General features: G+C 34.1%; 2 protein-coding genes across 2 annotated transcripts in view; both read right to left on the bottom strand.

Moving 5' to 3' along the window:
- Window positions 1-4,740, bottom strand: part of LOC109358064 — a 5,200-nt gene extending 460 nt beyond the window's left edge. The window contains exons 1-13 of the mRNA XM_019602131.1: window positions 4,416-4,740; window positions 3,839-3,977; window positions 3,558-3,694; window positions 3,253-3,454; window positions 2,934-3,172; window positions 2,676-2,787; window positions 2,299-2,443; window positions 1,754-1,899; window positions 1,269-1,441; window positions 796-1,176; window positions 666-721; window positions 347-549; window positions 4-220 (exon numbers count right to left, since the gene is read on the bottom strand). Of these exons, the coding sequence (XP_019457676.1) occupies window positions 4-220; window positions 347-549; window positions 666-721; window positions 796-1,176; window positions 1,269-1,441; window positions 1,754-1,899; window positions 2,299-2,443; window positions 2,676-2,787; window positions 2,934-3,172; window positions 3,253-3,454; window positions 3,558-3,694; window positions 3,839-3,977; window positions 4,416-4,628 (2,363 nt within the window). The 5' untranslated portion in view covers window positions 4,629-4,740. The remainder of the gene's footprint in view (window positions 1-3; window positions 221-346; window positions 550-665; window positions 722-795; window positions 1,177-1,268; window positions 1,442-1,753; window positions 1,900-2,298; window positions 2,444-2,675; window positions 2,788-2,933; window positions 3,173-3,252; window positions 3,455-3,557; window positions 3,695-3,838; window positions 3,978-4,415) is intronic.
- LOC109357665 (uncharacterized protein YciO-like) lies at window positions 7,113-12,803 on the bottom strand. The gene is made up of 9 exons (XM_019601653.1): window positions 12,526-12,803; window positions 11,538-11,653; window positions 11,329-11,382; window positions 11,211-11,235; window positions 10,884-11,006; window positions 9,689-9,855; window positions 8,713-8,782; window positions 7,682-7,780; window positions 7,113-7,432 (listed from the first exon to the last, which is right to left on the bottom strand). The coding sequence occupies exons 1-9, from the start codon at window positions 12,697-12,699 to the stop codon at window positions 7,352-7,354; spliced, it is 909 nt and encodes a 302-aa protein (XP_019457198.1). The 5' UTR covers window positions 12,700-12,803; the 3' UTR covers window positions 7,113-7,351.

Here is a 13,057-nt window from a genome sequence, read left to right as displayed (position 1 = left end):
AACCTCTCCCTATAAAACCGGTTACCAGGTGTAGGCCTCCCAACTAAAAAGAACCATAACTTCATTCGCCATTCTTCATTCGTTACTTGCTTGAATTCTTTATACTGCGCGAAACTTCCAGAGGAGATTGCAATGGTAAGAAATAGAAATACTGATAAGATGAATGCAGCAGGGATTGCTAGCAACAACACCCCAGTGATGATTCCCCTTGTTGTACCACCTGCATATAAATGTAGTCTTAAAGGCTGAAAAAGTGTATACATGAATGTAGTGTTAAATCATCGGTTTTCGAAATCGTTTAAATACATGAAAGAAATTATATACAGTGTTAAAGTTAGTCTATTACCTTTTATTACAAATGTTGATGACTGAGAAATGCAAGGTAGAATGAGAATCAGAAGAAAGAACTCAAATCTAGGCATTGATAAAGTCCCTTGAGGTAGTTTTCCTGTTCTCCATCTTAGGAAAAGTATCATGAAAACATGAACTAAAATAAAAAACCCTCCTCCTATACCAAGCCAGAACAAGTTCATCTCCATTTCTTTCCACCTATTGATAAAAAACCTCTTCAATATAAACATTCTTAATCATGCAAATCAGAAAGCTTCTTCTTTCTGTTACTAGTGTAGTACAATGTTAAAATATGAAGGATATTGTAATGTTACCCTTTGTAGTTCTCCATTGCTTTGATGACATTGCTGGCAGAAATTGGTTCTCCTCTCTGCAAGGCAAATGGTTCAGCCGTAAACGAGTGTCTATTCATGAATATCTTCTTAAAAACAGTGTTATACTCACCAGGAAATAAGTGAAATATTCGATAGAACTGAGAGGTAGACCATAAAAGACATTTTTCGTACTTCGTTGATCATGAAACCAACCATATTTGGAGGTAATTTCAGTTGGAAATGATACTTTGTGTTCGATATACAAAGAGCTCATTAAGCCAGTTTGTTGGTGATCACTATTATAAGAATATTCTCCTACAGACAAGCCGTTAGTTCTCGTTGTAAGCTTCTCATTTTCGAGGGTTGTAGACGAATGGTCGTAATCTTCCCAAGGAAGCTTGTGGTGAGGTATGAGCCACCATAGGCCTCTTGTTGTCTCAGAATATTTGATAGGTTGGTTAGTTGAAAACCAACTTGTTAGTGCAAAAACTTGTAGGTGACCAACCATGCCCTATCAAATTTGTTCAATGTTATAGACATGACTAATATGTTAGAAGAACTTAAAGAAATTTATTCCATGTTATTATATTTTTATTTACTTACATGAAGATTCATTGAGGGGTTGGAAGCATGAGAGGTTGTACCACCCATGGCAAGCATGCTTATTGCTTCTAGATTTGCAGAGGAAAGACAAACGATAGCGGTTATCAACGATGTCGCTATTGTTCCGGCGCTGACAAATGAGTACAATGCAATGGAGATTGCAGGGATGGAATCTGAACATATGATATCAAATTGATAAGCTTTACATGCTAAAACTTGGTTAGAAGAAAACAGAAAAACTCTGAATAGTATTAGATTTGAGTATGAGATTCATGTATTAGATACATATTAATACTATTGATTCAGGTCAAGTAAACTAGTACTAGTCCAGCTCAATAAAATTACTTGCACAATAAGGCTTATAACATAATAAAATTCTTAATATTCAAATGTAAGACATAGTATAGTGTATTTGAAATGTATTATTATAGAGTTTAATAACAAAATATTGTAAAAGATTATGAAAGGAAAATAAATGTTCATACAATGTTTGATATTAAGTTGGTTAGATTCCAAATTTTCATTTCCTGAAATATCAGTTACCTTCCCTTCAGGAATGGTAACTGATACAACCTTCTGTGATACTGCTTGGATAGTCAATGAATATAGTGCTCTTGATAGTTCCTTTAACCTACATTGAAAAATAAAATGAAGAATTTAGTTATTATTTTAATCCTCTTGATAGTTCCTTTCAGTAATTTAAATTGCAGACTGCATCACCTGATGTGACTGTAATATTGCAGTTGTGGTGAGCGTCATAAACACATAACACCACCATTGTAATGTGATTCTGAATCACAATGATGGTCGTATTGGGCCGCAATTCAACCGCATTAGACCACATCAAGCCGTATCGAATTCAAAAATATTTTTTTAATCACAAAATAATTGACACCACAACAGTCGCAATGACCGCAATCACAATAACTGTAGTTGTTACCGCAACTGTGACCACAATCGCAATTTAAAACACTAGTTCCTTTACTCTAATGAATAATATGAATGTTAGTTTACTTCAATGTACACATGCCTTATCAATCTTCCTCCCAAGACTACTACCATTGAGGCCTCAAAACCAAATACTGGCTTTGTGAATTCAGCAATTATGTGGATGTTGGAATCCCTTGTTTCATTGGGAGAGCTTGTCCTTAGTACTACACTTGGTTTTGTCAAATCTATAAAAATCAAAAATATTTAGGAATCGGATTACATTTAAGGCTAAAGGTCTGTTTGCGAGATGGATTTTGGAAAAGAATGAAGGGATATAAAAGGTTTCAGAGTCATGAAATATACTTATAAAATAGTTCTGAAGTCTTCCATTTCTCTTCCTTCCCCTCCAAAATTGAACTCGAAAACGGAACCGAAAAGAATTAATTCTTAATATGGTAAGCCAAAAGTATAGCATACCATAAAGGAATGTGATAGGATCAACTGGAGAGACATGAGTGCCTGTCTTGCCAAGTATTGAAGTTGCTTGTAATTTGACTGTGATAATCTCAGTTCTTGAGATGTTCTTGAGCTACAAAATAAAGTCCAATAATAGAGAGGAACATGTTTGTGATTACTCTTGTTCATGTTCTGATTTTGTTAGTATTGGACTAATACCAATGTGCATAAGAAAAGAAAAAAAGCAGAAGTATATCAGATAACAATTCCATTGCTTACTTTAAAAGCAAATCGGCGTGTCTCGTTGCTTCTGCCATGGAATCGAGTTAAGGCGCCAGAGTTAACATTTAGCGCATTTCGAATTTGCTCCGTTGAATTTCTTAATGGAATGCTGAAGTCCAAAAAGATTATCAGGTCTTCTGGTTTGCTTGTTGCAACTATTGTTCTTGGGATGCTATTAATTTTCATCATAGAAGATGGAACAGATGTCCAAAAATCTACCATCACCGGCCTTCTATCTAAGATCGCCAATGTGAATGTCATAAGAATACTTGTTACACAAAAGGTTGAAAATTGAACTTTGTAATTAGAATCTCACCAAAGTGAATAATCAAAGTAGAATCATTAGTTCTCAAGAACTTGTTTCCAGCCTGATCAGAACAAGTATTGTCCTCGAGGGTGATTACGGCGCGCCCATGTATACTTTTCGAGGAGAGAATCACTTCAAGACTATACTTAACACCTGGTGTAGTAACTAGTAAAGAAGACACATCTACTTTGGCAGGACCAGCTACCATGACCTTAAATGTCAAACCATGATCAAAATATTGTCAACGATTTCGACGAAAACAATGAACAACATATGCATTTTATTGCCATGATTGTCAATAGAAACTAACTTACATCACAGATTGATGAGTTTACACATTTAAATCCACCTAGTCCAGTGCATGGTTCACTGAATGTGATATCAATTGTTACCCTTTTCGCATTCGTATACATTTGTTCACTAGTAATTGCTGCAGTTGGAGCTATTGTATCTATTCAATGAAAAATGGCACAATGGTTTTACTCAAGTTAGTATTTTGATAAGAAAATCAGGCTTATATGAATGAGAAGGAATGAAGTTTAGGAAATGTAATTTCTCTTCATTTTTTCAGTTACAAAAGAGAATGAATTCTTACCAATAAACCATGAGTAAAGTGATGAATTTCTTTCTCCTTTGTTTGTGGTGACATTGAGAAGAAAGTTATGTTCTTGGTTTTGAGTCAAGTTCCTCAACACTATGCCATTAGCCCCACAATGGTAAACTTTTCCATCAAGCTGTTTAAGCAAAATATCATCATCAACAAACTCGTGTCACAGTTAGGATCTCTTTGCGAGCTGGGTTTCGGAAATAAAAGGTGGAAAACGGGAGGCTTGGAAATCATGAAATACATTTTTGAGTTGACTTTGAAGTCTTCTATTTCTCTTCCTTCTTTTCCAAAACCCAACTTACAAACGGGTCATTGGTAAATGCAAATAAATATGTATTCGAAAACCAAAGCAAAACACTTTCTAAAACATTGGAAGGGAATTAGTATTTCAAATTAAATCCTATGCATACACAAAATGCACATCGCTACACGCCAACAACAACCAAACCTTAGTCGTGAGGTCAGCTACATGCATCGAACGACGTCACAATATTCTATCATATATCATATTTATCGACAAAACAATGTAATCGTATTAAAACGAAAGTTACATAGACTTGTATACCTGACATGAAAATGAACAACTACTTCTCTTGCATGCATTGGAACCATCCAATCTCTCAACTTGGAATCGAAAAACAGCATTAGAAGACTTAGACTGAGATAGTGGAACACTAATGAAATTAACCATAAGTGTTGATTCAGCTATGATTAAACATACACCAAAAACATTCAATGCAACAATAGCACATAGTTGAAGAAACCTTAGTGTAACCATAGTACCAGCTTATAGTACCATACATTAAGAGCCAAAAATCAATGGAAGAAAGAACAAAGGAAGAAGAATTTGAGTTGAGTGTATATGTAAGTAAATATAATGTAAATGGTAACATTACATTTATGTGGCTAATGTTTTATGAGTGCTATAAATATATGACATGATAGTAAAAGCTAAAGACAACTACCTCAACCATTATTGTCAGCCTCATAACTGCTTTTATGAATGGTTAACATAACTCATTAACTACCCCTTAGTTTGAATCAGGATATTTCCCGTACCGGAGAGACCAGTACCGAAAGAAATTGTGATATTTAGTATTAAAAAAAATTAAACGGTACAAATATTAAATTATTTTTAAATAAAAATTATAAATCATGAAATTAATCTGATCATATTTCAATATATTTTTCAATATTTGAGAGGATCTTAACTCTTTGGTTTTTAAATGATTTAAAGATAATCTATTTTATTTGGTTCAGGTGAAAAATCACTTATTTAGTGAATTACTAAGGCTTTGGTTGTTTAAAAATAAAAAAGAAGTGATTATTAGATTTAGGTTTAAAGCATAAGATATTTATGTTGATTATATATGCTATCACTTTTTGCAAATTGTCAGGTGGAACTGAAGAAAAAAATGGTTTGTTTAGTAACTTATAAAGAAAAAATATATATACATATTTTTTATTTTGCTATTGTATCATCTAATATTTATCATTTTAATCAGCATTCACTCTAAATTAATATAAATGAATATAGTTGATACATGGACTGTGTAAAAATATTTATAATATGATCTAGTAGGTATTACTTATTTATGTATGCTACGGTTATGGCACACTAAAAAGGTTTATTATTATTATTTTTTATGAAAGAGGTAAAAAATTAGTTAGTAACACAATTAAAGAGAAAGTAAAAAGTAAGCACTTGTCAAGAAAATATGATACATTTTTATAAATAATAACTGAAGTTGATTAGCCCTTTTAAAAAATGTTTTGTTAAATAGAATAAGAAAAATAATCAAATCTAATAATAAGAATTTAAATTGATAAAAAAAGTTAAAGTGAGGCTTTGGAAATTTTATTATTTGTATTTTATTTAAAATTCTATCAAATATAATTGATAATCAGCAAATACTACCATCATTTATTTATTTGTACATAGGGAAATAAAGGAGCAAGGTAACATTATTTCATATCACATGCAACAGCATGTGAATAATGGTCCAAAGTCCTAACTATCAAAGCATTTTCCCTAAGCTAAACATTTTAAGACATTTGTAATGTAAACATTCATTCTTTCACTAATGTCTGCTATAAGATATTATTGGTTATTCCACCCTATTCAATTACTACCAATATCATGACTTAATAATATTATTATTTAAGGATTTAATAAAATAAATATTTTATATTATAATTTTAATAGTTTTAAATAATTATTTTTAAATATTTTAGGATTCAAAATTTATCATCAAAATATTACATAATTAATTTTTTATATATATAATGTCTACTTACCATTAAGCTATAATTATGTTCGAACTTTCACATACAAATCTCATATAGTTAAATTAGGGGCCTAAATTTTATTCTCTGGATACACTATTCATGCTTAATGTCTCACAACATGGACAAATTAGAGTATCAATAGCTCCACTCAACATACATTCTTTACACTAAAGAAGATTGGTCTAGTTTGCAAGAAATTGACATACACTAGTCGTAAGTTCAAATCAATGTTGTGAAACTCGAGCCAGATGACAAACTGGAAGAGGTCTTATATTAGGTTTAACCGGTTTAAACGATTAAACTGTTTGATCTGACCGAATAGTTTTATACATAATTAATAATTTTGGCATGAAGAGCTCCATGGTTGGTGATTTGTAAGTATGTTTGTAATCTCTCATAAATTTGTAACACATGTTCTTGCCTTGAGCCTAGTCTTCAACTCACCTAAATTTTCATGTATCAATAATAGTAAGACATGCATTTATTGTTGTTTCAAAAATGTATGAGTACTAGTTAGAAATTTTGAAAGTTTGTTAAAAATAAATAAATACATCATTTTCGTTCACATACTTAATATACTACTTTCTAATACAAAAGTATAATATAGTGTAAATATTTATACACAGTCGATAATGATGATTAAATATAAATTATAGATGATAGAATGATAGTGTAAAAGAAATTTACACTTTAAATATATACATTTTTTCTCTATATACATAATTACATATAGTTTTTTTAATTTATGAGGATACAAGTTAGAGATTATTGGAATTTATCTCCTACTCGCGTTTGTTTGAACTCACAAAGCGCTCTTCTTTGGTCTCATTGTTGCATTTAGTGTCAAGGAAAAATTGAATTTTGACATTAATCAAGAAAAATAGGTACTCCGATGCACGAAGATCTCACTTAGTGGAATATAGGAATGGTAGATGTACGTAGCCTTACCCTCACAAGCGAAAAGGTTGTTTCTAGGATTTGAACCCATAATCGAAGATATGAACTTTTATTTACACAAAATATCAACCTTGTACATATAAGAGAAGTTTGTTCTTAATGTCTTTATCCATTTCCTTGTATGCTCTAAGCCAAATCAAAATTATAAATTAAAGTAGTAAGAAGAACCTTGAGAGGGCTGAGGCAAAATTGGAAAAGAGAGTCATGACCAGATTTTCGGATGCCGAATCTTCAATCAAAATGGATGATCAACCTTCAAATTGCAGCCGGAATTTGATCTTCTTCGACATCAGTTTTCTGGTCTTCTTCCCACACCATCCAAGGTAAAATAGGACCCTGAAAATCATATTCAATTAGTTACAAGTTCTATAAGAGGAGGGAATATATAACATGAAATGTGAGCCTGTGATACCTAGCTGAAAATTTTGAAACCACATTCTTTTGTTTTATTAGTACTAATTTCTCAGTTCACCAAAGTTAAAAAGTAGCATCACATTCTTCAGAAGCCTAGCTCACATTATTTGAAGTAACTATACATCTATCTAAAGATTTGTAGCCTTTCAAATTGACTGGATCTGTTTCTACCTTTCCTTGCCGAAGAACTCTTGGAGGCATTTTCGTCATGTCAACCACTGTGGACGGTTCGGCAACTCTTACTCCACCAGCAACAACAAAATCAAGGCCCTGAACAACCAAGATAAAGGAGTTTAAGTGCTTCTGTTTTACAACAACAAAAGCCCTTTCATATTAAGTAGGATTGGCTGGCTATATAAAACAAGCAGCACCATTGTGTTATGTCATAAACATAGCCTTCAGAATGCCATTTTTTTTGTTTCCCATAGGTATCCTCGCACTAGAGGCAATCCTGTCCGAACCGGAAACATGCACAGGTATGTGGGGCTAACTCTCCCAACGAGTATTTTTTCCATCCACAAGACTCGAACCCGAGACCTTGCTTAAGGGGAATCAAGCATGTATCACTTGAACCAACATCCGTTGGTATGCCATTTAAATCTTTAGTCCAAACAAATGACAATGAGTTAAAAAATGGTGGCCTAGTACATGAAGCTCCCACCTAGTATGTTATGGGAAGGGTAGATGTAGGCAGACTTACCCCGCAAGCGGAAAAGTTGTTTCGAAGATTTGAACCTATGACCTCTTGATCACTAAGAAGCAACCTTACCATTACGTTGAGGCTCGCCCTCTTAAATGACAAGCTGCTTTTTAAAACTTGATTCACTACTTTCTGGATGCAAGAGTGAAAAAATAAAATCCCATAGACCTAAGTGTAGCATATAGTTCAACTCTCTACTAATTCTTTGGGCTTGGTAGAGCCAAGAATACCAAAACAGTATTCTAATAAATAGATTGCGAAGCTTGTATTCAATGACATTCTTCATGTTCAAATGCAAAAATAAGTTCCCTCAGAAAATATTAATGTAACATGAACATGATATGGCCTATTTCTAACACGGATTTAAAATGCCAGTGACATTTTCCTTGTACTTCAGAGCAGGAGCTGAAATTATTTACCTCCATAGTTGTTTAAACAGAATAAACTTAAGAATGCAATGCATGAATCAAATCAATCACACACATAATAGAAAGTGCAATACCTCTGGTCCGTAGGTGTCGGCAATCATAACTGGATCAATCATCCACTCATCTTCCTTCAGAAACTTGATGCTAAAAGAAGGGGGGAATTCAGAGTAAATATTAAGGTACAAGCACCACATATTATGATCCATATGCTTATGCAACAATTATGGATTAGAGGAAGTCAATGCCCTGATTACTTTCGAGCACCCACAATGGGTGTCCTTGACTTTGGTTCTTATTTTTAACATATGCATCACAGTTCACGTATGGAGCAGCATGTTCTTCATGGTTCTCAATGCATTGGTTAAGGATGGGTGCTTATATGACCAACGGTTCTTAAACTATTTGTGGGGTAGGTTGATAGAAAAGTGTGTGAAACGTAAGACTGTGGTAGGTTGTGGGGTCCATTTAAGAAACTTTTTGGAATTGCAGGGATGGAGTAAAATGTTAGTTGGGTTAATTAAGTTGTACGGAAGTGTGAAAACATGTAAAAAAAAGTCGTGGACCTATTTAAGGACGAATGGCGGGTTGCACCAATGTGGATACTCTTCGTGATCTACTCAAAAGAATTTTTTTAAATAGGAATAAGAATAAATCTAGTTACTAGCAGTTGTCAACAGAGGCTGATGCGGCTGCATTTGGAACTATGGCAGTGCAAGAAACAGGCTCAGTGGTCACTGGCCTCAGATGCCTTGACGCTAAGTGATTTGATGAAGTGGCTGCATCAGCCACATCACACATTTTCACTTAACTTGCATATTTACCCTCACTTAAAATGATATGAGGAAATGTCTTCATGTGAATGATTTTAGTTATCTTTTCAATAATGCAACCACATCACCTCGGCCCTCGCTGTATCACAGTGATGTAGTTTTGGAGGTGACTGCCTCGATACACTTTTTGCCTCATGACAACACTAGTTAGTAGTTACTAGAAAACGGTATCTCTTTCCAAAGGCAGAGAATGAAAAAGGATCAAAGAAATTAAACAAACCTTGTACATATTAATGGTGCATCCATCTCCTTCAATATTGCTCGACAAATGGCATCGTCAGGCATACGAACACCGACATTTTTTCTTGATGCATATTTGGCAGCATTAGTCCCAAACCTTATGCACTGCTTAGGTAATTCTTTGCTTGCCATTAAGATAAAAGTGTACTGTCACTCAAACATAACTAACTAGTGTTAATAAATAATCATCTACAACTATGTGACAGAGACACTAAATTGATGACATAACAAATCTGCACAATAGGGAAAAATATAATCAATACATAGATAAGAACATATTTAAACATGAAATGTCAACTAGTGTATAAGAAAAATATCATATTAATTATTAGCAAATAGGCTATCACGGGTTTAGAGGGTGAGCCTCGGCATAACGGTAAGGTTATTTGCCTTGTAACCCGGATGTCATGGATTCAAATCCTGAAAAGAGTTTCTTTGCTTGTGAGTGTAAGGCTGCATACATATACCCTTCTCATACCACACTAGATGGGAGCCTCGTGCATTTGGCCGCCCTTTCAGGCTGTCACAGGTTTAAAAACATTTTAAAAACAATTAAAGACGGATTAACAGATACAGACACCCTTTTACATGACAACTACAACATAAAGCCCTAGAGCCATAGAGATTTCACAAGATACCCACAGTCCTTGTCACTGAAACTCACAGGTATATGTATGTTGTTAGGATCCAATTATAAGGTATGAGACTTTAAGACCTACATTGGAAGTATGGGATTCTAGTGTGGGGTTTAAAAAGCCTTGGGCCATTGATAAGAACCTTGGGAGAGCCACACCATAAAAGCTAGCCATTGTAGTTGGAGAGCCCGAGCCTTAAAAACCCCACACTAGAATTCCATGCTTCTGACATGGGACTCAAGTCCCATACATCGCAATTGGATCCTAACATAAATATTACACTAATACTCGCAAACACATAATTATTGTCAAGGTTATTCAACTTGGCAGAAACCACCTCGAAACAAATGAAAACCTACATGATTATATCAAGTAGAGGAAATTCATGAGTCATGGTATCTATTAACCTAAGAAAAAGTTACAAGCACCTAAATAGGAGATACAGGTTATAATTTTTAAATTTCCCCATATTCCAAAAATCACCATAATGTGCATGAATTCAAGAATTGGTTTCTCTTTAGGACAGGATAACATACTTACAGGGCCAGGTATACATTGCTTAACAACTTTGAATAAATTTGCATGGCCTTGACCATCACCACGTGGGAATCCAGCTGTATACTTGTCTATGTCCCGAAATGAGTGGCATAAGATGCTAAGAGGCTACAAATACAGATTACAGAGTAACATAATCATTAATCACTGCAAGTAATATTACAGTATACAAATATGCAGCGATAAGGTTGCTTAGTTGTGTTCAACACCGTCGTCCAACCCAGGCAATGTAAAGTAATTGCAAGCATGTGACGTGTATCATGACATAAAAAGTGTAGCACATTATTGACATAGGCTAGCTGTATTCCTCACCTTTGAAACTTCTATATTCTTGATTCTGCAATACAACACTACACCTTTTGTTAATATGGGACCGAAAATGCAGTTATTTATGGACAAAATGTTCTTTAGATTAGCTAAAGCTACCTACCTACGAAGACGTTCAATGGCTGATTGGTTTCTCAGGTCACATGCTATTGCATATCTATATAGGCAAAGAAAATAAAATGTTGGGGAATCATTTACCTCATAAATTTACTTAGATTTATGTTTAGACGTAGATTGTTAAAAAGAAAATGTTAATGGATAGAAGGGTGTTGAAACATTTCTAGTATACCATCAATATTGAGAATCACTTACAAGGTATCTGTAGGGATGACTCCAACAGCCCCTTCTTTCAATAGATTGATAACAGGTTCCAATTTCCAAGAGTCAGACCCAGATGGATCAGCTTCAATGTACACCAAACCATCTTCCTGGTGAAATAAAAAATCAGCACAGTGCCAAACAACGTTAAAGAGTCACACAAAACGCACGAGGAAAAAGAGGATTTTAATAACAAACACTTGCAAAAGACAAAAAGTATCATGCGTTCTATTTTTTGTCCTTGTCGGGGTAACCTCTCACCCTTTGGATGAGACTAGTCCTTTGTTGGTACTACGACTTTCTCTTTCAATAGTTGTTGCTCTCATGGATTGAATATTGACCCTTAGCCTTGTAAGATCCCCGAGGAGGGGCAAGTAATCCCAGTACCCCAAAAGGGATTAGTCTATCGTCAAAAGGTCACTAAGCCTTATACAATACGTAGCGTTCTAGCTTTGCCGAATCAATAGACCAACTCTCTATTGGTAGAAACTACAAGCATACTAAATAGCTCATTTCTACATACACACATTCTTTATTTTGTATTTTTTTTCAAGGGGAGTGTTAAAGTGCACTTTTGGAATAACTCTAGGACACATAAACAACTCAAATGAGAATATCAATGGTTCCAACCCGTGTTTTAAATTGCACTTCCCAACTACAATCATTGTCACAACATTAACTAGTTTCAGTTATTCAAATTGCGGACCGCATCACCGCAATTGCAGTGTGACACTGAATCACAATAGTGCAGCCGCATTGGGCCACAGCGCAATCACATTGGGCCACATTTGGGCCGCATCAACCGCGATTTTGAGTTGTTTCAACCACTCAACACAACCCATTATAATGTTATATTGTAATCACTTCATTACAATATTATTTTGTCATTACATCATTACAATTTTATTATTCACTCCATTCTATCATAAAAAATATCATTATTTGAATAATATTAAAGTAATAATGGGTAAAAAGAAAAGACCTTGATGAAGCGTGGAGCAGTGTATTTGAGACGCTTAGGACTACGCTTAAAAGACATTGATATTAAACCAAACTTGTGGGTTTTGTGTATGAAGACATGGGTACTTGGAAACGACACAGGAGACCCAAGAAAAGAGTCAAAACGACATAGCTTATCTCCAAAAACCATTTGCATTTTGGCTGGTGAAAATTGAAACTTTGAAAATGGTTACACACAAATTTGAAGGTGTTGGAACATTGTCACTTTGTGAATGGTTGAAAATATTGGTAGTGATAGACAGAATACACATAGGTGAGGATAGAATATGCCCACATTTAGCAATTTAAAATTTCACTTCCATTTTTGATCTAATTCAGTGACCGAATCGAACTCAGATACATAGTTTAGTTCACCGTAATTAACCGTAAATTTTATTGCAAGAATTGAACCGTACATAAATCATTATTTGTTTTCACGATTTTCACAGTTTATTTAAAAGAAATTGAATCTAATAAAAATTTAAAATATATTACAAGAAATATTATTTGTCCAT

Source organism: Lupinus angustifolius, chromosome LG10, assembly GCF_001865875.1.
Source record: "Lupinus angustifolius cultivar Tanjil chromosome LG10, LupAngTanjil_v1.0, whole genome shotgun sequence".
NCBI classification, from domain to species: domain Eukaryota; kingdom Viridiplantae; phylum Streptophyta; class Magnoliopsida; order Fabales; family Fabaceae; genus Lupinus; species Lupinus angustifolius.
This window is presented reverse-complemented; position numbering and strand designations above follow the sequence as displayed.

Coding starts and splice junctions, on each gene's coding strand:
- LOC109357665 (XM_019601653.1), bottom strand. CDS start 12,699: ATGCAAATGGTTTTTGGAGATAAGCTATGTCGTTTTGACTCTTTTCTT. Junction 8,783..9,688: donor GCACCATTAATATGTACAAG/GTTTGTTTAATT, acceptor CCCTTCTTTTAG/CATCAAGTTTCTGAAGGAAG. Junction 7,433..7,681: donor GAGTTCTTCGGCAAGGAAAG/GTAGAAACAGAT, acceptor TATGATTTTCAG/GGTCCTATTTTACCTTGGAT.